Source organism: Myotis daubentonii, chromosome 16 (genome assembly GCF_963259705.1).
Source record: "Myotis daubentonii chromosome 16, mMyoDau2.1, whole genome shotgun sequence".
NCBI classification, from domain to species: domain Eukaryota; kingdom Metazoa; phylum Chordata; class Mammalia; order Chiroptera; family Vespertilionidae; genus Myotis; species Myotis daubentonii.
Window position 1 is genome coordinate 48,246,236 of NC_081855.1, and position 25,041 is coordinate 48,271,276.

Genomic DNA, 25,041 nt, shown 5'->3' on the forward strand with positions numbered 1-25,041 from the left:
CTCAGCCCCCTCCCTCCACACACCACAGTTCAACAGACCTGTGGCCAGGCCTCCATCACCTCCCGTGCACCAAAGGGGGAAAGAAGAGATTCGGACAACTTTCAGGAAAAGCCACTCCTCACCCAACACACACACCCACTCCTCCCTGGGCTACGCCTGAGGCGTGTGGATCTGAGGGACAGAGCCCAAGAGGACCCAGCACCTCACACCAAAACCAAGGGAACACCGGCTTCTATGGACACAGATTCCCACAGCTTCCAAGGGTCTGCTGTCATCACAGCCCAGGCGTCTCCCAGGACCCCTGTCAGGGGGTGTTACTGTGGTCCCATTTCAGAGATGGGGCTACCGAGGTCAGAGAAGTCAGTGACATGACCAGAGGCCAGATTTGACCCCAACCCCTATTAGTTCTCCCCTCCCCCTTCCAGCACACTTTCCTGACATGTGACAATTGTTATTGATGGAACACCACACACACACACACACACACACACACACACACACACACACACGACACACACACACACACACACCGCCTCCCCCGCCAGGGGCTCTTTCTTGTTTACCTGATGTCTCCCCTGGCGCTGGGTCTGGGGTCTTTCCCTCCTTCTTCCCCTGGGCTTCTGTCCCTCTCACCACAGTCACCCTGCTGTGCTCCCCAGAATGAGGTCCAGGTACACAAGAGATGGCTTTGGGGGGAGCACCATTTTATACTTTAATCATTTTATCTTTATTTGCATAAGGGTTAGGAAAACCCCAACTAGAAGGCCCGACCACTGATTTCATGACTAGCATTGTCTGGGGTGGCAGAGAGAGAAGGTTTCCTTTCAAGTAAATGTATTTAAGTTCCAAGTGAGCTAACGAAAACCATATTGAGTTAATACAGCGCAAAGGTTCCCTGACAGGGAGGAGATTCATGAAGATGGCTGCTGACTGAGTGAGGCTGGAACCCTGACCCAGCACCTACCCTGGAGGAGCTGGTGGCCACCCAGGATGGCCAGTGACTGGATGATGATTATCACCCTAATAATCACCTGGGAGAAGGAGGGGCCCTGAAGAAATAGCCCAGAGTCAGGGGGCTGAACCTCCTGTGGCCCCAAACCCCCCTCTTCCGCTCACCCTCAGCACCAGCTGGCCCTTTGCAACCTCATCGGGTACAACAGGGCAGGAGGCGGCCTCTGTGGCCAAGGATCCTGGACACCCGTAGCCCCCGCTTTGCCCAGGCGGGAGCAGACCCTGCCACGGCCTTGCTGCTGGAGCCGGGTCCAGAGTCCTGCCCAGCTCTGCCTGAGCCGCAGGGACCTCTCCCGATGCCCGACAGCCAGGCCTGCCGTGCCCTCCCAGCGCTCTGGACACACACAGGCGCACTGGGACAGGTTTCCAACTCCTGTGTGCCCTCCGGGGCCCAGGAGAGCTGCTCCTCCCGATCCAAAGACAGAAACTAGCTGGGGAAGAGGCGAGGCCCCTGCATAGGCCAGCGTCCTAGCCCCTGCCCTGTGCGTGTCCCCTGCTTTCTGCAGGGCCCAGTGGACTGGGAGGACTGGCCTGCGCTTCTGGGCTGAGGGCCTTCCTGTTCCTCTTAGGACAAGGCCCCTGGGAGCGCGGGCCCAGGCACTTGAAGTGAGAGCACCGCTAGGAAAACCCGGGGCCAGGGCCACCCTGGTATAGAGTCAGCCCCTCCCCTGAGGGACCCTGGCTTAGGGTTAGCCATTCATCTACTTATGGGTCTATCCACACGCCTCCTCCCTCGGGGAGCCTGGGCCCCTAATCTGTAAAATGGGGTGTTAACCTCTAAACCCTGCCCGTGGTGCTGAGTGAGGAGCTGGAGAGACAACGGAGGAGAAATCTCTGGGGGCGATAGGGTAAGGCCCCCGTTTACCTCTTTAGACATTCCTGGCGCAGAGCTGTTGGGCCCTAGCAGGACAGCCTTCCCATTTCATTACCCCTGACCTGCTCCAGCCAACACCAAGTCCTCACAGCCTCCCTGACCCTGCCCGGACTCAGCAGCCCAGCGAAGAGCCCGGGAGATCGATTCCAATCTAGCAAGCAGCAGGCTCTGGGAACCACAGCCCTGAGCAGGTTGATGTTTCCTGTTCAGTGACCGGGAAGGGGGAGGTGGGGAGGGGTCTGTCCAGGCAGGGGTCTTGGGGGGTCAGGGAGGCCTTGAGGGAGTAAGCAGGGCTGGGTTCTACTGGGGCAGGGACACAGGCATTGGAGGACTCAGGTGGAAAGGCAGAGAGCTCTGAGGGAAGGGGAAGGTTTGGAAGGAGGGGAGCCGAGCTGGGGTACATGGGGAAGGGGCGGACTCTTGAGACTGAAGGTCTCTGAGGGATGGAGGCTGGGGGAGCCTGAGAGATAAGTTGGGGCTGGAGGGTTTGCCATCTCTCCAAGGACCCTCGGCGTCCAAGGCCGACCATCATTTTGGAGTCAGAGATTCAAGCTACAGGGAAGATGCCCGGGACTGGTGAAATCCAGGTCAGAATAAGGGGGAGGGGAAGGTGGGGCAGGGGGGCTCTGGTCACCCTCAGCTCAGCCCTCCCAGCCTGGGCAAGGGGGGTGGGGGGGAGGGAACAGCCAAGCCTGGGGTGATCAGGAAGGGGTGGGCGCCCCCCAGTGGCGGCTGCAGGAAAAGGCGCAGGGAAGAGGGCTACATTGTTATTTGTTCCACCGATTCCAAATTTCATGTTTATTTATGAGCCCGATTTATTTTTATTCTCCACTGCATTCTATTACATGAGATCACTGTAACTCACGATGAGAATTAAGAGTCCCTAAGTCTTAGTGACACCGTCTGGTAAGCCGTCAAGCCCAGCCCCACCTGCATCTGGACCCGATGCCACCATTTACTCTGGTTGCCCAGGGGCAATGTTCACACATGACATCATCTTCAGAGGAAGAGAATGTGGAGAAGAGAGGAGGGGGAGGGAGAGGGGAGAAGAGAGAGGAAGCGGGGACAGTAGAAAGAAGAGCAGAGCTACATGCTACCGGAGAGAGAAAAGGACTCTGGGGTCCCCTTTTCGAGGACCCCAAGCTCAAGACCTGGAGTTCAGGTCCCCATCTTCCTCTCCCTGGAGGTGGGGAGCTGAGAGGCCTACAGGTGTGTCCCCGCCCATTGCCTGGGCAGAGGTGGGGGTGAAGCACCAGCTCAGGCAGCCCCCTGGGCCTGACTGGATCCAGTGAGACCCGCAGGCAGGGCAAAGGGAGGGGTGCGAGGCGATTGCCGGAAGGGTGGAGGGCCTGGCGCAGACCCCACAGTGCCTCGCCCAAACACACGTACTCGCAGCTCGAGGCTCCCCCTGTCCCACCGTCTGCAGCCAAAGCAAGAGGAGCCCAAGTCACCCAGGAGGAGCCCCGAGGCGACTGCCACCATCGATTGAGCCTGACAACTTCATCCAGCGGGGTGCCTGCTGCAGTCAGGAAGCACAGTGTGCTGGGAGGTCAGAGGCCAGAGGCCAAAGGTCACGCTTGGCAGAGGCTCTGGGCGGCACCTGGACCAGGTGAGGGGCTCATCCTTTGCCCCACCCGCTGTGTGCCCAGGCCCCTCCGTCCCTGCTGTCTGTCTGTGGGTCCTCGGAGCAGAAGCCCATCTGTGTCTGTTTGCTAAAACCATCTTTTCCACCCCATGCCACAGCGACCAAAGTCATTTTCCGGGCAATTGCCTTTCTGTAAACATTCCTGTGTAACATCCCCCCAAACTGCTAATGCCCAACGCCCTGTTGAGTCTCCCTGTCACTCCAACCGGAGCCCCAGAGGTGAGGGTGGGCAGGAGGGGAAGGGTAGTCAGAGAGGACGAGGCAGCTGGACTGAGAATTAGGGACAGGACTTCATGGCCAGCGCCTGGCACAGAGGGGGTGCAGAAACCCCACACCTGCCCCCCATCTTTCCACATTCCCCACAACCCAGCACCACCTCCCTGCATGTCAGCCACCTCAGGAGAGCCTGTTGGGCCGGGAGGGGAGGCAGAGAGGATGGGGAAGGGGAACCCCTGGGAGGGAGGCTGGGCGGAAAGGCAGCTGACTTAAAAGCATGGAGGAGATGGTTAGACGATAAAGGTGACTTCCTGGCGACTGAGAGCGAACTGTCATCACTGGGTCCCCAGGGAAGGCCAGCTCCCCTCCCCCTGAAGTGTGAGAGGGAGGACAGAGAAATGGGAAGAGGCCAGATGGGACCCATCTCCCCGAGAGGGACCACTAACTGCCTGGGCACCGCAGGGGTGGGGGAGGCACGCAAGGCACAAGGGCATCAGAGGCCGGGTGATCCTTGGCTGGTGACACAGGTGACGCCCCTCCCCAGCACCCGGCACTAATCCACAGGGTCACTGGGAATGGCAAGGGAAACTGAGGCCCAGGGAGGCTGAGTGATTTAATGAGAGTCACTATGTGGACTCCCTTCCTCAGAGTTGGGGGGGGGGGGGACGCGGAGAAAAGGGCTGTGGCCTGTGACCCTCTGGCCTCTCCCACCCCATGCCCAGGAAGCCCTGCTACCCCCAGCCCCCGGGAAAGCTGAGTATCTACTAGTAGACCCAGTGGGAGAGTGCAGGGCCCTGCCAGTCACAGCTTCATGCAGGCAGAAAAATACAAACCAATTTGCGCAGATTTAAAACCCACGGAAGGCCACTTAGCTGGTAAACGAGTTGGAATCTAATTAAAGGCCCTTGCAGGGCTGGGGAGGGAGAGCTCACCTGCCCGGGAGGAGCTGTTGCATGGAAAGCAGGGGTATGGGGGGGGGGGCTCCCAGCAGAGCCTCTGGGGCTTTCCCCAGGGAGAGAACGGGAGGGGGTGCTGCTGCCCTGGGGGTGTGGGCCTGGCCCTGCCAGAGGCCGCCTGGCCAGCATCTCCCCCTCTCCCACCCCCCGGCGGGCTCTGTCCACTTGCTCAGAGCGAGCACCCCAGGCAGGGCTTCTTCACCCAAATGGGCACATCCATCTCCCCGGGAGGGACCACCCACGGCCCGGGCACCGCAGTGGTGGGGACGGCGGCAAGGCACAAGGGCAAGAGGACGGTGGTCCTTGGCTGGTGACGCACGTTCCGCCCATCAGACTGGGGACCGAGCCTTGCCTCCTCCTCAGACTGGACCGTCCCTGAGAGCAGGGCCTGCGCCCCTCTCTGGGGGCGATAGGGTAAGGCCCCCGTTCACCTCTTTAGACAGGGGGCTCCCTCCAACTGGGGCCTCCTTGACGGCAGAGGTCCCACTCCGAGCGGATGGGGTGGCCTTGCCGTGCGGGGCGAGGTGAGCGGACCCACAGCCAGGTCAGGAGCAGGCTGGGCCTCAGCAACTCCCCCCCACCCGCCAGCGGCCAGCTCTGCAGGGCTGTGGGGTTCGGGCTTCTGCTCCCTGGGCCTCTGCCCCCCTCTCCCCACGTGCACAGGCCACAGGCACGGGCACCCTCTGACCCTCCTCGCTTGTCTCCGAGGCGGGGAAGCCTGATGTCTGGAGACTGCTCTGCTCACCTCTCTCTCTGTGTGTGTCTTGAAAACCAAGCTCTGCTCTCCCTCCAGCCAAACGCCCTTCGCAGGAAGGAAACGGAGGTGCAGAGGGCACGCACACCTGACCAGGTCACACGGGAGCTGTCGGCAGAGCAGCAATGGGATCCAGGCGTCTCGTCCCCAGGGACAAGGATTTTTCCGCCCACGATGTCACTTCCCAGAAAGCAACTGCCAAAGGCGCCCCTCCCCTGGCGGCAGCCCCCGGAGGGCACAGACAACACCCTCCTCAGGAAGAATCAGTATTGAGGCGGAAAGGGCCACAGAACCCTGGGCCCAAAAGAGAGAGCTGGTTGGGGGTCACAGCCCAGCCACACCCCGGTGTGGCATCTCCAGCCAGGCCACTCAGAATCAGGGTCCTCGCCTGGTGTCCTGATCACCACACTCCAGAAACGACGCTTCTCCTTGCAAAAGAGCCAACAAGCCAGGCCCTGGACCAGAATTTCAGAAACACAACCTCCCTCTCTCCCCGCACACCTGCCCACGCGGACCAGGCCATGGCATCACCGAAAACCCCAGAACGAGGGGGGGGGGGGGGGGACGAGAAAGCTCTGTTCAAGCCCAGCTCTGCCACCGACTAGATGTGCGACCTTGAGCAGGTCAGCAGCCGTCTGAGCTCCAGTCCTCGCATCTGTTTTGGTTTTGGTTTTAAAGCCGGGAGCACGGACAGGAACATGGCTGCGCACTGCACGGAGGCACCAGCTGAGGGAGCGCGCGAGGAGACAACTGCCTGATCTCCCCAATTGCCTGCGTTCCTCCCCCTCCCGTCAGAAAGTGATCGGACCCAGGACTGCGGGGGTTTTGATTTTTAGCTACTGATGAAGAAGATCTGGCTAATTGGCTTCCTGGGCAGGGAGGGGGCGGAGCTGCAGAGGGGAGCACGCCCCCCCTGTCTGAAGCCCTTGCTGGAAAAGCTGGGGACAGCGCTGGCGGGGGCCCACATGGCACCGCGCTCACAAGCAGCTCCCGCGTGGCATCTCTACCATCACGCGCCCGGGAAGGTGTCCTGTCAGCTGCGCATCTCCTCGGAGAGGCAGCAGAGAGGAACACAGGCCGCAGGAAGGGACGGAGTGAACCCCGGAGCGTGGGAAGAGGGGGTGGGTGCCGGTCCTCCCGGCTCTGCCACCTCTCCCAGGGGCTAAGGCCAGGGCAGTGGGAGTGGGCGAGGGGCCTTTCCTGTGTCCTTTAACCTGCCCAGAGGGAGGGATCCTGTTCCATGGGAGAGACCCCAGGCTGTTGGAAGTGAGGGGCAGAAGGCCCATCCACCACCGCACCTCCTCCAGGGAAGTGTTGTCAATACCCAGTGATCACCCGGCGCCTCACATGCTGGGCAGGAGCCTCCTCAGCGACACCACCCGTCACGGGATCAGGTTCCCTCTAGGAGGCCAGTTCTCTGCCAGCACCCAGACAGCTCCCTCCGTCACCAGAATGGCCAGGGTCCTGCTGCCTCCAGATTCCCGCACACGCCCGGTGGCTCACACACGCAGGCACACACGTCCGCTCACCCACACATCTATGTCACACTTGGGCACGGTGGCACCTGCCCACCTGCCCAGCACATGCTCATCTCCATACGCGCAGCCACCCTCCACAGGCATCTACGTGCAGAGGGGCACCCCCAGGCCTGGGAGGGCTGGGGTTACGGCACAGACGCCCCCCCCCGACTCACCACTCTGCCATCTCGTCTCAGATGCCACCAGGACAGACGAGGCGCTGGGCCCAGGCCCACATGTCACGTACATTTAAGGCGCCCCGAGAGATCGCAGCACATCTGGGAGCCCCATCCGGCGCCGGGTCAATGCCTCTGCAGCTTGGGTGCCAGACTGTGGCGACCCCACTGACCCTCGGAAGGCAGCTTCCTGGGGCCCGCTCCTACTCTGTCAAGTTCAGAGTTTCTTTCCTGAAGTGTTTACATTCTGTCTCGAAATAGACGGATGGGCCTGCTGACCTCAAGGCCACTCTACTCTGACCAATGTTTAACCAGCAAGGCCATGCCAGGGCCTGAGATGCTCCTCTCGGCCCGGGACCCAGCCCACGTCCGGCCTCTACAGAGCTCAGCTCCTCCCCCAGAGCACAAGGGGCCAGAGTGCTCGTGGCCTGCTCCCACCTGCTGCTGCAGGGTGAGGGCAGGGCTCAGCCCTCAGCTCATGGGTTAATCACTCCACTGCCCAGCACGCCAACCAAGAATGTAGGATGTCAAGGTCAGTGCTACCACGAGAGACTGCAGAAAGCAGGAGGACGACAGCCCCGAGATCGGAAAAGGCAGGAGGAGACTCAGCGGACTTCCTGCCAGGTCCAGGCTGACCCGGGAAGCCAGATCCGACAGCAAGGGCAGCTTTCAGCAGGTCTCCCTGTTGTCCAACCAGAACCTTCCCAGGATCCGGGAAGGTGGAGCACAAGCTGGAAGGCAGGGGAGAAATAAACAGTCTCCCCTTCCAACCATCTGCAAAAGACCCGAAACCTACCCCCCCCCGCCCCCCCCGCCCCCGCCCCCAGTCATGACAGTCTAAAGGGCTCTTAAGCCACTATGGTTCCATTTTAGTCCCCTGGGGAGCTGCTCTCCCCACCCTACAGGTGAGGAAGCGCAGGTTCAGGAAGGGGTGACTTGTCCAGCGTCAGAGTGGAACCTCATCTCAGCTGTGGGGGTTCTCAGCACAGATCCCCCTACTTTCCCTGTGCCCTGCTGCCCCCGGGGGAGATGCTGATTCCGCCACCATGGCATCCCTGAGCCTCCGTCCCAGCCATTGAGCCAAGCCCCTGGCGTCTCCTCCTTCCGTCCAACTCCCTGAGAAGGGGGCACGCAGACAACGCTCTTCCCTGAAAGCAGAGGCCCTCAGCCCCCTCCTCTCCAAGGAGGCCTTCACTGGGAGAGCCAAAGGGACCCTTCCCCAGGACACGGGGCCCAGGTGCATTTGGTTGCCCAGGCCTGAGAGAACCTCTGGGGAGCCTACCCTTCCCCAGCCTTCTTCTCACCCCTCAGCTGGGCACAGTCTTCCCAGGCTGTGCCGAGACAGGAGAACTGCAAGTCCTCCCCGTTTCAGGAACACCATGCAGCCAGGGCTTGGATACCTCCAGGAACGGAGACCTCATTACATCCAAGGCACCGATCATCTGGTGGGGCTCCCGCTTCCTTAGAATGAGGCAGCATTGTGTCCATGGCCCTCACAGGGCCCCGGGGACACCACCTCTCCCTTCGGAGCGTCCTGAACCCACAGGTTCTCTGCTGAGCCCAACACCTCAGGTCCTTCTTTGCAGGGCCTCGCTCCTGTCCCCGTGCCCAGCCATCTGCACTGCCCTCTGTTGGGTGAGCCCCCTGTTGTCACCACCCCTCTTAGCTGGTGGCCTCAAAACGACTCCAATGATCCAGATGATGTCCGAGCCGCCCAGATGACCCCTTTCTAGGTCTGTCCTCGCCAACCCTTCCCTGCCCCCAGCGTGTGTGCCAGGGATGAGAAATGCCCAGGGCGTGCACAGCCCGGCTCTGGGACCAGACTGTTCCTTCCTTGCCTCCTGCGCCTCACTCTCGGGCCTCCCCTGACCTCAGGCCTCAGGGGCCAACTGGACTCCTGCTGCCTGGAATGGGTGGCTCTCCCGGCAAGGTCACCTGACCCTGCCTGCTCCTTCCAGGCACTTCCATCGGCCCCTGGTGACTGGCTTTGCTGGTGTGAGTCAAGGAGTCTGCTCTGGGTTGCAGCCGCTTCCTAACAGCTATGCCCCTCACAGCCCCAGCAACGCAGATCCAAGCTCGAGGCACCCAAGAGCGTGCCCAGGAGCCTGAGTGGCGCAGGCTGCTCTGCCCATCATTCTCTGGTTCGTGGCCTGAGGCCCTGGATGCCCTGTCCAGCTGCCAGCCATCTCGGGGGTATAGCCCAGCCACACAGCAAGCACTGGAAACCGCAGCCCACAAGAGAGTGTCTGAGACACATTAACCACACAGTGCTTCCTCCCGGCAACCTACTTCCTCCTCCCCAGTGCCAGCCCTGCCCTGCTGCCAGAGGGCCCAGGCTGGGACCGAGAGGCTCCCCACACCCACCCCTCGCTGCTTCCCTCACGGTGCCCTGTGTCTGTATCCCATGCTCACACAGTGGCTAATTCTGGCGTCTCATCAGACAGTAATTATGGGGGAATCAGCAGCGCTGTCATCGCTGCATCTCGGCACCTGTCACCACGCCGCCATCCCCAGGCTGCTGGGATGAGACCGGAAGCTGAGGGAGGAGGGGTGCACTGGAGTGAGGGGCGTCTACTCCCTCCTTGCGTCTGCAGCCCCCACCTCCTTCAACCCTACCTACCCACAGGCATGCAATGCATGCCAGCCAGGAGGCTACTAGCCTCCCTGTTACCCAGGGCGGGCACTGAATGCATGTGTCATGTGTCACACGTACACACACCCTTGACCAAACAGAGTGGGAAGGACACAGCAAGCCACGGCTGGAGTCTTGCCTCGGCCACGTCCCCCACACATGACCCTGCACAAGTCATCGTACTTCTCGCTGTCAGGCTCCTCAACAGCAAAATGGGGGAAATCGCGTCTGCCTTGGGGAGACGGGAAGAAATAAATATGTAAAGTCTCTAGCGCAGCACCTGGCACATGTACGGTCACACATTCACTCAGCAAACGATTAGTACACATCCACTGTGTGCTGGGCCACGTGCGAGGATGCCAAGATAAATCAATCACAGTTCAGCAGGGACCACACTCGGGCCGCGCGGAGACGCGGGCGTGGTGTTTGGCGCGTGCTGGTTTGCTTTGTTTTCTTTGAATTTTAATGCCGTGAAGGGGCACATGTGGTCTTGTCCTCGCCACAGTCCCCACCGTTCCCTATTGTCCTCACCCACTGCTTCACCGTGTCTTGCCCCCAAGAGTGAACCTGGACTAGTAGGCTGTGGTACCCGGAGCCAATGGCCACGAGAGATGTGACACGGTGCTGGAGAAGCTCACGGGGCGGCCGAGGTGGTGCAGGAGGGGCACCTCAGGGAGGTGCTGGCTACAGGAGGAGCAGGAATGGGAGGTGGCGATGGGAGGGTGCTCCTGGAAGAGGACTCACAGAAGCAACGGCTTCTGGAGACAAAGCTGTCCCAGGGGGTCCCTCCTGCTGTTAGGTCTCCAGGCCCCAGGCTTGGGCACCTCCCACTTCTCCAGAACCCTCCAGAATGCTCTCCTGGGTGGTCTTATTGGTGGAGCTATGATGTAAGACCACCTCCCCGTCTCACAACCAAGCAGCTGTCGCAACCGAGCCAGCCACTGAGTCACTCTGTGGGTCTGTTCCCTGGTGGAACGGAGCTCTGCTAGCACCAAAGCAGCTCTGCACGTGGGAACTCTCTAACGTCCAGTCCCCCTCCCCCTGCCACCCCCACTCCTCAGTCCCCCCAGGGACAGAACCAGGAATGGGGCTGGGGAGGAAGAGGAGGTGAACCTCACAGTTAATTTTCAGTGGCACGAACCCTGCTTATGAAAGCGCAGACGTGAGGGGAAGGTGCACCGCTCTACATACAGCACGAGGGAGTGAGGCTAGATCTGAGAAAGGTGGGAGGAAGGAGGAGGAGGGGGGCTGAGGCTGCCCTGAGGGCTCATCTGTGTGACCCTGGGCATGTTACCTAACCCCTCGGGTCTCTCCCCTCCCCTGTTCATGCGACAAGAGCGTAGCGCTCACAGGATGGCTGTAAGGATGAAATGAACTAACGCGTGGACAGAGCTTAATGTAGCATCTCTCTGGCTCATATATTATGGGTCGTTAGTATCTGCATTATGGCTAGGGATGACTTTTCCCCCCAAACTCAGCAATACTACATGAGCCCCGACCCCTTGCCAACCCTCCACCCTCCACTCCCTTCTCTTTCGGAGCCCACAGAGGGAGCTTGAAGGTCTCTTCTAGCCGAAACCAGCGTCCACACTGAGGGGCGGACCCAGTGTGTCCACCTCCACGGATGCCTCCCCACCCCCACCCCAGGCGTCACTCTAACAATCCTCCACAGCCCTTGTCCAACCCACCAACGTCTCATTCCACTCCGGGTGGAAAGGCAGGACGGGTTGCCACCCCTCTTTACAGATGTAGAAAGTAAGTCTTGAAAGGCATGGAGCCCCTGCCTGTGGAAAGATTCCAAAGAGGGGGGTGCAGGGGGGGAGCATTCAGGCCTCAGGGCCGAGGTGGCTCGTCGCTCCGGCCTCCTCCTGGCAACAGCGAGGATGGGGAGGGAAGGGAGCGGCACTGTTGCTCTTTGAGGAAAACGGCAATTTTAATTAAGAGGCAGACGAACGAGCGCTCTGCATTTTGTCTCCGAGCAAAGTTATTAAAAAGCCATCAAGGCGGAGGCAGCCCCAGTGGCCAGGAGGGCTGCCTCCCCAGGCTGCCTGCCCGGATTGGGGCCAGAGCATCCTGCAGGGAGCCGACAAGACCTGGAGGACATGGAGACACACACCGCCAAGACGGGGTTCTGCAGCCCCTCTCCCAAAGTGGGGGCAGGGCAGCGCCCGCACAGTACCCAGGGCACCGCCTGCCCAGCCCCGGGGCAGGCCAGGGCTAGGGAGGAGGGACAGAAAGGGAACCAGCCATTGGGCGGGCCCTGCCGCGGGCCAGGCTCTGGACTAGCCACTGCTTTCCCTTTCCTCCGAGCAATGAGCCTGGTAGGTGTTCTTGGAGGCTCAGAAAGGGACAGCGGTCTGCCCCAGGCCACACAGCGAGGAAGGGGCTTTAATGAGGTTTGGAGCCCAGGTCAGGCTGACTCCCAAGTCCAGGACTCCAGGTGGCTGGTCCTGGCACAGAAGTGGGGGGTGGGCTCCCTGCCCATTCTCCCTCCCCCAGCCTTGGCTCTCAGAGGCCCTCTGAAGTGGCCTCAGTCCTGGCCCAGCAATGCTGCCCATAGTCCCCAGGGTCACCATGGACTTGAGGGGAACTTGGTCTTCTTGCGTAGGGGTGGGCACACTACGAGAGGGGTGTCATTGGGTCACGGACACTCTACGAGGACACAAGGTACAGAGCATCCGCCAGCAGAGGGAGCAGGGGCGGGTGGGGCATCAGTGGACATAGAGTCATGGCCCTGGGAAGGGGCGGGCACACTACAGTCAGCTGGCCAGGCCACGGGCCCAGGCCCCACAGCTGGTGAATGCAGACAACCCCTTAAACGCTATTGGCCACTGTTGGGCTCTGAGCCCAGCCCAGTGCCTGGCACAGAGAAGGCATTCAGTAGTTCTTTTTTGAATGAATGAGTGGATGAATAAATGAAGGAATGAACGAAGGGCTGAAGAAATGAAATGAGATCTCAGGTTCACAAGTATCTATACGCTAAACAAAGACGTACAGAGGTCAGACGAGCTCCCAGCTCCTCCCATCCCCTGCCTTCTGGCCATGGCTGGACTGTGGGCTTCCTTCCCCTCCGGAGAAGGGCCCTTGCTCCTGACGCCCTCCCCCAAAGCCGCCAGTCCCCTCGGCAGAGGGATCCTGTCTCCTCTGCCCTTCCCCGTTACTGGGAAGCTATGCCACACACGCTAACTCACCTGCGCACACACGCACACGGACACATTCGCTACCAGGCCAGGTGCCCTCCCCAGGGTCAGGTCTCTGCTGTCCCCTCCCAGGCGAAGGTCTGGCCCACCAGGGATGGCCCCCTCCCCCACTTCTGGCCTCTAGGCTGGGGAGGGGCACCTGGCTGAGGGGCAGTGGGAGTGGAAGGGTGGGGGAGGCCTCCCTCCTGGCTTACGCACCTGGAGACTTTAAACAGAGGGAGCAGAGTCCTGGAGACTTCCCTCCCGCTGCACGCTGGAGCCCTGGGTGAGGGACAGGAAAGGAGGAAAGTCGTGAATGAATGCCCAGAGCTGGGGGAGAGGCGTTGGAGAGAGGAAGGGGCTGGGCAGGGCTCCCAAAGTGGGCTGGGCAAGGGCCTTGGGCCATGGGGGACATGGGGACTGGGACAGCCAGGCAGAGCCTTAGGGGCGGTCTCTTTGGCGTCCCTGCGGGCTGAGGGGAAAGGCAGACTAGAAATTGGGTGTTGGAGGAAGAACAGGGGCTGAAGGGGCAGACACTGGTGGGAGACAGACAGGAGGACAGACAGCAGGACAACACAGAAAACACAGGGCCCCCAGAATGAGGTCCCCAGGACAGACAGCCTACACGCTGGTTCTCCTCCCAGAAATGGGACAGACGCTCTCCTGGGATGCCCACACTAGACCCTAAATGACAGCACCTTGGAGGGCTCGTCTGCCTCCCCCGCCAACGTCACCCTGTTCTGGAAGGTGGGTGGGTGCAGGGTCCTGCTGTCATTGCTCCACTCACAAGCCTCTCCCCGCCCGGGACCCCAGTCTGCACCACTCAGCCCCCAGCCCTGGGGAGGGTCCCCCCCCGACGGTAACAGAAAAGGCCTTTTTTCACACCCAACACGCAGTCACACACTGTGAGGGGCCGTGCAGGAAAATGGCACCCCTGCCCCACACTGCCCGGACCCCTGTATCTCACTTCTGCTCTACACCCGCCTGACCCTCAAACTGCCTCTTCTCGCCCTCCAGGGCGGTCCTTTCTAACCGTCCTCTCCCTCCCTCCTGCTGCAAGAGTCACCCCTGATTCCCAGCTTCACTTTCTGCAGTTTCAGTTACGGGTGGTCAACTGCAGTCTGAAAATATTCCATGGAAAATTCCAGAAATAAACAATGCACGTGTTTCCAACTGCGCGCCTTCCCAAGCAGCACGATGAGACCGCGAACCCTCCTGTCTGTCCCACCTAAGACGTGAATCATCCCTTTGTCCAGCGTTGCCTGTGTACACTCCCCTCCGGTCAGCGGCAGTCTCGTTATCAGATCCACCGCCCCCGTCCCAGCCCCCGTATCGCAGAGCTTGCGCGCAAGTAACCCTTATTTTACTTCATAAAGGCCCCAGAGTCATTCCCACGATGACTCTTTCAGGGTGTCATTATGTTTTATTATTAGTTATTATGGTTCATTTCTTACTGTGCCTAATTTATAAATTGAACTTTATCATAGGTATGGATAAGAAGCAAAAAAACATAATATATATAGGGTTTGGTACTATCCGTAGTCTCAGGCATCCGCGGGGAGAACTCCTATATCTGTCTATTGCCTCTGATCCTGGGGCATGAAGCATTAAGACCAATCCTGCCTGGAGATACTGTAGCCCGGGCATCCTTTTGGGTTACACTTGGCTGACCCAGACCCATCCATACCCACATCACGTCTGGCTGCCAGCATTTGCAGAGCCCCCTGCCAATCTCGTGGTTCCAATTTTCCCACCGATTACCCAAGACGCAGGCGTCCCAGGGAGAAACAACTGTCGTATCCAGATGTTGAGACACTGACTAGGGGAAGAAATCAAGAATGCTCACTAACACGTCTAGCCCCAGAGGGCTTCCTGGGTGCGGCAGTGGGGGTTGCGAGTGGGGCGTGGGCAGAGGGCCACCGGATAGGGGAGAGTGAAGACTCAAGGGGGAGCGGGGCTAGCTTCCTTCCCACCTCCAGCAGTAATTGGCAGCCCCGGGGGCCTAGCCCCAGACAGGCTGAGATCTAAAACCCAAATCTCATTTTCTCACATAAGCCCATTCCTCCAGGAAGAATGGTCTCCCATTCAATCATTCAATTGGATAGAGAGGAGGAAGATGAAGACAGAGAAATTAGTACTTATTGAAGGTTTACCATGTGCCAGGAACTGAGCCTGTGGCACCTCATTTAATCCTGGTTCCCGCCCAGCGAGGAAACCGCTGTGATCAGCCCCAATGTAGAGATGAGGACACAGAGCTTCAGAGAGGTGGAGTGAGTCAGGGCTTCCCAGCCCGGACCTGTCTGGCTCCAGAACCTGAGCTCTTGACCACTGAGCTAAACTGCCTCCCATCCATTCTCCCCAGTCTTGGCTGTCTCCCATTCAGTGCCCTCTGGGAAGTTCTGCTTAAAGTCTAACTCCTTTCCGTCCCATGCTTCCCTATAAACTGTTTCTTAAGGACAGTAAGTGGCAGTGAAGGCTTTGCTTCAGTATCATTCTGCTTCGTCGCAGGGGCGGGAGGCAGAGGATTCTAACCCTGAGCTGCTGATGGGCCAGAGACCAGGGGAAGGAGGCGAGCCGTTGGGTTCGGGAGAAGTGGGTCCCGGATTTCCTGAGCTCCATGGTCCAGTGACTTCTGGCTCTCCCGGCGCCCCTCTCCTCCTCCCCCTCCTCCAACATGGCAGCGGCTCAGAAAGGCCCTCAAAGGCCCTGTTTTGACATCCAGAAACCCCCTGAGCATCTTGGTGAGGGAGAGCTTAACAAGTCGGGGGCTGGCAAGTCCTAAGATCCCTCACCTTTCCTCAGAGCCCTAACTTCCAACTTAAGAGGCTGGGACAAGAATGGGGATCCATCAAGCCAGCCTGCCACTGGGCGGGATGAGTAGGCAGGGAACCGCCAGGACAGCAGGCAGAGAGGCTGGGCGTGTCTGCAAGGGCCTCAGGACGCCTGCCCAAGGAGCAGGGATCCTTAATTCTCCCCCAACGAGGCAGATGTAGGTGCCTGGGGTGATGCTGCCGGGGACCCATGTGTCTGCGATGATCTCACACCCTGGGGTGGGTGGAACAGCCCCTCCACCGCCTATGCTCTGTACAAGCCCCTGTAGCTAGGGCCTCTCCATGGGGTCTCTGTGTCTGGGGGCTCCCCTGGGGGCCCCTGGGTCTGGGCCTCTAGCATGCTCTGTGGCCGGGGAGAAAAAGAAGCCGGTGTCCAGGCATGGGGATGTCTGTAGAGGCGAAGAAGGCAGGCGTGTGAAACCCCAACTCCTTCCCGATCTTACGGGACTCCACACCGGGACATGCAGGCCACTGGGCCAGGTGGCGGAGGCTCCCAGGAACCAGGGAGAGGTTGTCCGGGAGATGAGCCACCACCGGCTGGAGGTGCCTCCGTGGAATAAAATGCGGACTGGATCATAGTTGCTGGCTGGAATGGAGTGTGGCAAGGTAGTTCTGCAGGGCTGGGAGGAAAACAGCTAGTTTATGTTCAGACGATAGCTGAATCCTATAGCCACTCCCTTCTCTTTCCTCCAGGCTGAGAGGACAGATTTAGGCAAGGTATGCCTTTGGAGCAGGAGGGACTGTTTGTAAGGGGTGTGTGTGTGTGTGTGTGTGTGTGTGTGTGTGTGTGTGTGTGTACGCGCGTGCATCAATATTCTCTGGGGCCAAATTTCCATTTTTCCTGCTTCAGCTGGAGCTGGGAAATATTATTCCCACCCTCTGTGTGGACAGGCATGTATTATCTCAGGGGAGAGGAGGTGGGTACGACCTGTGACAGCTGGAAGGGGCTTTCGAGACTCTCCAGTTCCACCTTCTCCTCTCACACCAAGGACACTGCAGACGAGGGGCCAACTAACTTCCCCCATGTGACAGCAGGAGGGGAGGTGGCACGCTGACACCAGTCCGACGCTTTCTCTTTACGTGCCCTTCACCTCTCCGCCCTTGGGGATCAAAGAGTGACTTCCCTGTCCCCATCTTTTCCCCCGTAGCTCCAAACCCCTCTCCGTCATGACCCCTTGCACTCTGCCAACAGCAACAGCCACGAGAGGTTCAGCCGAGCTCCTCAGGTCATCTCGAAGGTCATGCCAACCAGGCCCCTGCCCCTAGCCTACTCAGGTCAAAGGTCATGCCAACCAACCACCTGCCCCTAGCCTACTCATGCTCATACACACCCAACATCGAGGGAAAAGATGCAAAAATACCACCGGAGCTCCCCACCCCGCACAGCCACCCTTCACACACCACAGCCACCAGGAGATGTTCCTTCCTATCTAACCTCCATGCCTCCGACTGCAGCGTGGGCCTGCTTCCTCTCAAGCTGTCCTGTGCACAGATGGGGGAGGGGGAGAAGAACAGGATTCCTCAGCCTCCAAACCCTTCTGTTTGCCCAGCAGCAGCAGCAGCAGAGACACGAGGGCAGCGTGTCCCAGGGTGGCTGGGCCCTGAGCCCAGTGCACGCGTGGGGCATGAGGGGTGCAGTGAGGAGCCAAAGACGGAGTGTGGGAGAAACCGCTCTTCTGGGAATGGTCCCTCCTCCGACTCCTCACCCGCCGGAGAATCCTAAATCTCAGGCTCAGGGGAGGGTCTTCTCTGAATTCAGAGACATCTGTTCCCACACTCACACCAATTATTGAGTGTTTATTATGTGTCAGGCACTGTGCCGGACATTTTCACCTATTATTTCATTTAACTTTCACAACAATTCCATGGCATGAAACTAATCTTCCCCTGGGACAGTCCCTCCCTGAGACTAACTCTAACCTGATCCCTCTGGCTGCATTTCCTCAGGCCCAGTTCTCCTTGGCGGTGAAGGGCATTTTGGCTCCTGTCTTTAGAAATTCCCACCATTACTCAGTGGCCCCACATTATCTCCTCCAGGCATCAGCCTTTACCCCAGTGTTTCCCCCATGTGATGGGCATTATAGGGGTGAAGGGCACTGAGGCAGGACTAGAGGCTGGGATCAGGGCACTGGCCTACGCCAGACACAGATAGAGCACATGCCAGGTGGCTGGGAGGAGGCCCAGAGGACAGGCCCCAGGAGATCAGGCTGGGCCAATGGAGGTGGGGGAAGAACTGAGAGCAGCAGGTACTCCCCTCCCTCCTTCCCTGATGACATCTGTGACCTTTGCAGTGTGGTAACGAGGCAGGACCCAGAGATGCAAAGATCTAGTTCTCTCTCAGTGACCATCTCTTAGGTCCAAGCTCCAACGCACACCTGCCCAGAGCCCAGGGGGCTGAGCAGAAGCGGGCAGGGGCACAAGGCCGCAGGACTGGCCCTGGGCTGTGGGTGGGAGCTGAAGCCAGAGGATGAACTCTCACACCTAGCTCCGCTCCTGGCATCTAGAGGGTACTCAGGCCTCCTGGTACAGAAGGGAGACTCCCAAGCCCACCTGCCAGCCTCATGGGTTTCTACACACCCTATGGTAGCCATGGGCACCTTGAGTGAATGTACACACCACTTGGCTTTCCTGTTTGGACCTTTTAGGGCAAAAAGGATGAGGGCAGGGGTCCCCTCCACTAGGGTTTTCCCCCATCCAGCCTCCGGAACAGCTGGAACACAGGGGCCAGACCCACCTCCCCAGGGAATGCTCAGGCCTCAGCTTCTGACCATTCCCAGAAGAACGGTTTCTCCCACACTCAGTCTCCCATTGGGAGAGTCAAGCAGGGAAAGCATGGGCCAATGGGCAAGGGGAATGGGAATGGTGGGTGGGACTCTGGTCCCTGTGGGTGGCACCCTCTCCCTTCAAGCAGGCATCATTAAGATATGCAAAGCATATGCAAATCATCCAGAAGAGAGACACGACTCCGGTGGAATGTCAGAAGAGACCTTGAAGATGATCCAGCCCATACCTCCTCCTCCATTCACAGGTGAGGAACAGAGGCCCCACCAGGAAGGGACTTGCTCAAGGTCATTCAGACATTGGGCGATGAGGAAGGAGCCTAATGAGGGATTTACTCAGTCCAGTGCTCTTTCCATGGCCGCCTTATCTTTCCTGGGGGGGGTTTACAAGGTGGCAAAGGGAGCACAGGGTCTCGATGGGGCTCCAAGGAGGCTATCAAAACCCCACCTTCCTGCCTCTGAGCCTGGAGACGGTGTAGTGAGTGTGAGGGGAACAGAGGGCAGAGATGTCCGGGAGAGTGGGTGACCAGACGGGTGGAGGGGCCAGAGCCGGAGGCACTGTTTTCCTGCAGCCAAGCAGCAGAAGGCAGCCGAACTGGAGCGTCTGCAGCCCAGTGTCAGGGCAAGGTGCCCGCTGTGGTGTGGGGAGGGGATGACGCCCTTACTACACACGCAGGCCTAAGTGCCCAGCAGCCCCTTCCGCCTGGACTCTGAAGACCATGGCAGCTGACAGACCACAATGAACCCAGGCCCTTCCTTGGCTGCTGCCGTCTTCCCACCCCCCCACCCCCCAGCTTGGTTTCTCAACCTTCCAGACAGTCCTAGAAAGCAGGACCCAGGCTGGGGAAAGGAAGACAGACAGATGGGAGGAGCCAGACTGAAAGAAAAAGGGGAGACTGAGGAGCAGAGGGGGAGACAGGGGGGAGAAAGCATGAAGGGCAGAGCAGGAGAAACAGGGGCAGAGGGAGGGGAGGTCACGAGGAAGGGAGTCGGGGAGACTGAGGGGCATGGAGGGGACTGTGGGAGCAGCGGAGCAGCGAGGGGAGGGCTCCCAGCCTCCGAACCAAAGGACAAAGCTGGAGCGGGGATATGGGGCACAGGAACCCCATGGAGGCCTGGGGCTTTCTGGCAGGAGTTGGGGACCATGCCCCTGCCCCTCTGCCCACCTCCCCAGCAACTCTCCAGGCTGCCAGGAAATCAGTCCTCCCTCCTCTGCCTTCTTCCCTCCCTCTTTCTATCCCTCCCTTTCTCCTCCCTCCCTCCCCCTTCCCGGGGCTGGTAGGGTGGGGGGGGGGCGGGGGGGGGGAGCCTGCTTCCTCACCAAATCCAAAGCCTTCATCTCTGCTTTTCAGAGCTGGGCATGAAAGAAGGGAAGCGAGTGCAGCCCTCAAACCGCTGACGGCCAGATTTTTATTATCTTTGCTCCAATAGGCCCTAGGAAGTCAACAAGGGAATCTTCAAAGAGCATCTCCGCGGCTCACTGGAGCCGGCACCTGCACTGGCCCACTCACGGCAGGCAGCCAGAGCCTGGGGGACACAATCTGTCCCCCAACTCCCACCAAGCCCAGAGCCCAGATCCGAAGCTGCCAGGAGCCTCACCCTCAACCTCGTGCCTAGGCAAGGGCCACTTGGCCGGGCAGCCGGGCTCCAAGGCCAGGCCCAGGGCCGCTCGGCCTCAGAGACAGTCTCTGTCTGCCCCTCTCTGGACCTCGAGGACACAAGCAAAGGAGGAAATCAGATCGGCTTGCCAGGGCTCGGAGGAGATAAGTGCTTGGGATTCCTAGAAAGAGAAGCTTTTGTGGCAAGCCCTAGATTCCTCCCCAGATCCTTCCCCTGAACTGTCTGCCTGCCCCACCCCCACAGACCCCTCCGTCGCCTCCTGACTCCCCCTCCTAGAAGCCCTCCCAACCACAGCTGCCCCTCCTGAGCTCCAGGCCCACTACTCAGGATGATCCTAGAACCCCAGATAGCTCCCTCCGGACAAATCCTCAACTCCACCTGCCTTCTTTCCCCAAGACCAACCTGGGGTGGGGGAGGGGCTAAAATAAACCTGCTACTTCAAAAAACCCTCCCCTCCTAAGCTTGGATTTGTCAGAGAAAGCCAAGGTTGGCATTGGGCAGATGTCCAGCGGCACCCCAATCCCTGCCACCCCCCCCAACTCTAACCACACCATTGAGGTCAATGCCTGAAGCCAAAGAAGGAATCAATGGTTCTAATGCAGCGGTTCTCAACCTGTGGGTCGCGACCCCTTTGGGAGCCGAACGACCCTTTCACAGGGGTCGCCTAAGACCATCAGAAAACACATATATAATTACATATTGTTTTTGTGATTAATCACTATGCTTAATTATGTTCAATTTGTAACAATGAAAATACATCCTGCACATCAGATATTTACATGACGATTCATCACAGTAGCAACATTACAGTGATGAAGTAGCAACGAAAATAATTTTATGGTTGGGGGTCACCACAACATGAGGAACTGTATTAAAGGGTCGCAGCATGAGGAAGGTTGAGAACCACTGTTCCAATTAAACCCTTTTTCCAGGATGGGTTCCTGGCCAGAGAGAGAGAGAGAGAGAGAGAGCACATCCGAGCTCTGCATCCCAGCACCCAGCCCCGTTTCCTGTGAACCTTTAAGAAACCTGGGGTCAGGTCTTGAAGACCCCAGAACCCCCACATTAGGCTACGAAGCAAGCAGCAAGCCTGGAGCTGGGGCATCTCAATCCCAGGGACCCTTCCCCTAGGGGAGCTCCCCCTAACACTCAGCACAGCCTGAGGACCACAGTTGCTTCTTCCAGACCCCAGAGCACACGGGGGACCCGAGTCCCCATCCAGCCCCCAGGGTCATCATGATAATGGACCATCATGGTGAGGACGGAAGCAGCAGGGCTATGGGGGCCCTAGACAAAGACCCTCTTGTCCCCAAGGAGGGGTGGCAGGAAGCCAGGGCAAAGCCTTTGCACTCGCTGCCAGCAGTGCCTGGGTGCCAGGCAGTCTGGGGTGTGGGGGGGTCTTATTCTGGGAAGCCCCTCCCTCCCCGGAGGCCCACAGCCCTCACCCCCATCCCTGGCGTTGACACCAGGCCATCAGCTAAGTCTCTGCCCCCCAACAGCTCTCAGCTTGCCTGGAGCCCTCCTTCCTAGGCCGGTCCAGACACTTGCCCACTAGAGCCCCAACACCAACCAGAAAACAGCCAAAACCCTCGCACGGAAACCATAACCGCCCTCCGCGTACAAACGCACACCCTCGCCAGAAACCACCACCGGCACAGCCGCCGCCAATCATGACAGAGCCTTATGTTTTCACGGTGTGGGTCTCCATCGAATGCATCATCAGTTCTTTAAGATCGCCGACAGAGATGCGGAAGGGAAAGAGGGAAACTGAGGCACGGGGTTAGGCAGCAAAGCCGCTGGCTCAAGGTCACCCAGACCAAGATATCCACAGTTGCACACACGGCCCCAAGTGCTCGAACGCCACGCCAACAACACATTCAGACCCGCAGCCTGAAAGTCCGTCTGGTCAGCTACTCCCCACTCCCAGCCCTCCTCTGGTTCCCAAACATCTTCTGAAAGGCTTCAGCCAGGAACCCTCAGCTCAGGGAACCCTCTTCCCTTCAAGTTGGGGGCTGCCAGACCTCCTGGTTTCACAGTCTTGGGGGAGAGCGAAAGGCAGTCCGGGACCCCCTCCTTGCACCATCGCGGCTCCTGCTCACCTGGCTCCCTTCGGCCCCCGGGGTCCTTCGGTCCGGCCTCCTCCCTGGGAGATCGGGAGCTGCCCTCAGCCGTCCGCTCCCACCAGGCCAGGGCAAAGCGCCGCAGGCACTGCCAGGGCTGCATGGGGAGGGTTGGGGCGGGGGTGCTCGCACCGGCAGCCGCACACACCGCGCTGGGCCCTGCCAGCCGAGCTGCGGAGGCACCCGGCCGGCCCCCTCGGCTTCCACCAGCATCCTGCTGCCCCCACCGACAGGACTCGGAGCTGGTCCGGGAGCTTCTGACGTAGCAGGGGGGTGCGTGGGAGGGGAGGGGGAGCCGCGGCGCGTCCCTCCCCAGCCCCGCCCTCTGCCCCCCTCCAGCGGTTCCTAACTCCACACTAACCCTAGATGCTCTGCCCAGCTGGGGGCGCCCTCCCCTGCCCTCTTCAGGGGAAGGGCTTAAGAGCAAATAGCCCCGCCCCGGCCCCTCCCTCTCACGGCCCCTTCCCACCGGCCAGCTCAGCTGGGAGCAGGTCCCCAGTTTCTGCAACTGCTGCCTCGGCCCCGAGGTCTCCAGGGCTGGGGCCTCGAGGTGAGGGGGGTGGGGGTGGGGAATGCAGGCTTGTATCCTGGCAACACAGCCAACACCAGAACGCACTCGTCCCCTTCCTTCCCTGGGGGACGGGCTCAAAGCGCTACCACCACCCAAGTGCACCCACCCCGTTCTGGGACCGGAGGAAGAGGCCTTTGCTGCTCCCCGACTTCTCCAGTGCCTTCGCCTCCCTTTCACCCTCCCCTTCCTCCATCTAGGATGGTCCACTCCCCTCCCCCACTGTCCTCAGCATCCATCCCCCCTCCTCCCCTCCCCTCCCCTGCCCCCTCCACCCACACCCCTCCAAATTTTAACCCCTCGGGCCCCCTCCCCCGGCTTTACGAGACCCCCCCCGCCCCCCCCCCCGGTCTCCAGCCTCGCCAATTCCTGAACCCCTCTCTGGTCCCAGCACTCCGCTCGTCCGGGTCCTTTTCCCAAGCCGGGCGCGCCGCGGTCCCCTGCCCGCTCCCCCCCTGCCCCCCCCCCCCCCACACACACACACCTGCGCCCGGAGCATCCCTCGCCCCTCCGGCCGCCGCCTCCCGGACCCGGCCGCCGCCCCCGCCCCCGGCCGAGGGGAAAACACACAAAGAAAACAGAAATACCTTCCACTTAAGCATGGAGGCACATTAGGGAGGAGAGAGACAGGGACATGCCTTGGGACGGAGCGTTCCCCATCGGGCGGGGCACGGGGGGCGGGGGCCCCCGGGCCGGCCTGCCTGGCGCTCGCCCTCTCGCCGCCTCGCGGGCTCCGTGCTCTGCCCCAGCCTCGGGGCGCGGTGCCAGGCGGGCAGGCCGGGGGCGCGGGCCCCGCCGGGGTGGACCAGCTGGGAGGGCGCCGGCGGCCGGGCGTGTGGGTGCGCGCGCGCGCGGGCGTGTCACCGAGTGTGCGAGAGCGAGTGTGTGTGCGTGTGCGTGTGTGTGTGTGTGTGTGTGTGTGTGTGTGTGTGTGTGTGAGTGCGCGAGAGAGCCGGCGCGGGTGTGTCACTGCGGGCGGGAGCGCGCGCGGCGCGGGCACGAGCGTGTGGCCGGAACGTACAAAGGGCCGCCCGGGTGGCAGGGAGCGGGGAGGGGAGGGGGCGCCGCGCCTCGTGCCCTCCAGCGGTACCCGCGGCGCGCGGCGGGGCCGGGGTGCAGGGCGCGCTCACGGTCCGCTCCCCTTTCCACCTGCCTCGCCCGCCCCAGGCTTCCCTCGCGCCACTAGAGAGGCCAAGCCCGCAGGCCTGGAGCCGCCCCGGGGAAGGGGCGCACCCCGAGGACTGGAGACGTCTCGCCCTCCAAGCCCCCGCGCGCCTCGGGATGGAGACGCTTTCGGGGAGGCGAGGCAGGGCGGCGGGAATGGGGGCCACTCTTTAGCCAAGGTGACCTCCGAAAGCCACAGCCGCGCTGTGCATGGAGAGCCTGGACCCCCGGCCGCCTCTGCCCGATGCTCCCCTCCCCCCTTCCTTCGCCGCCGCTTAGACGCGGGAACCTAGTCCCCCCGGCGCCCCCTGCTGGGCTGTCTCCTTGCCCCCCAACTCGGGTTGCGGCCCCTCCTGCAGGCATCTGCTGGAACTGCAGCGGCCTCTGCTAGTCTCATCGGTCAAGTAGGACCCCAAAGGAGGGCGCTTCAGCTCCTGCCCCTCTCACACTTCTCTTGGCCTCGCCATTGCCACCTCCACCTTAGCCTGCAGAAGCCAGCACTGTCCCAGCCCCAGCCTTTCTGCCACCCGCGCTGTTCTCCCACCCCCTCCTTCCTCCTACCTTGGCCTACCTGTGAGGTCCACAGACTTTTCCCACTGGGACCAGCACCGGCCCCTCCTCCTGTCTTGGTTGCTGGCACCCTCTCTCCCTCCGGTTTTCTGTCCTGTTTCTTCTCTCCGAGCTTCTCTTGAGGAGGGGAAGGGAGGCTAACTTCCCTGCCCCTTATCAGCATCCCCACAGCAGGTTAGCTGATCAGGGAAAGGGCTCAGTACACCTCTTCGCTGCAGGCCTCCAGGCAGAGTGGCAGGCAGGCAGGGAGCTGAGAGAGGAGACCCCACCCCACCCAAAGAGGCCCAAATGACAAACCGGTTTCCCCACTTCCTGTTCTACCCAGTTGCAGCCTTACTCTGGGCTCTCCCACTCTCCTGCCCGCCCCCAGACCTGCCCCTGAACCAGCCACATGCCTGGCTAAGGGCAAGTCCCTGATGCCCCTTCGA

General features: G+C 60.5%; 1 protein-coding gene across 8 annotated transcripts in view; it reads right to left on the reverse strand.

Moving 5' to 3' along the window:
- Positions 1 to 22,591, reverse strand: part of SRCIN1 (SRC kinase signaling inhibitor 1) — a 64,344-nt gene extending 41,753 nt beyond the window's left edge. For 3 of the 8 annotated variants that reach the window (XM_059670805.1, XM_059670804.1, XM_059670806.1), the window contains exon 1: positions 22,291 to 22,585. In XM_059670805.1, coding sequence (XP_059526788.1) covers positions 22,291 to 22,414 — 124 coding nt within the window. In that variant the 5' untranslated portion in view covers positions 22,415 to 22,585. Of the gene's footprint in view, positions 1 to 7,149; positions 7,396 to 22,290 lie in introns of those variants that run through there. The other 5 variants (XM_059670803.1, XM_059670801.1, XM_059670800.1 and 2 more) reach the window with 3 other exon arrangements.
- Positions 22,592 to 25,041: the final 2,450 nt, after the last annotated feature.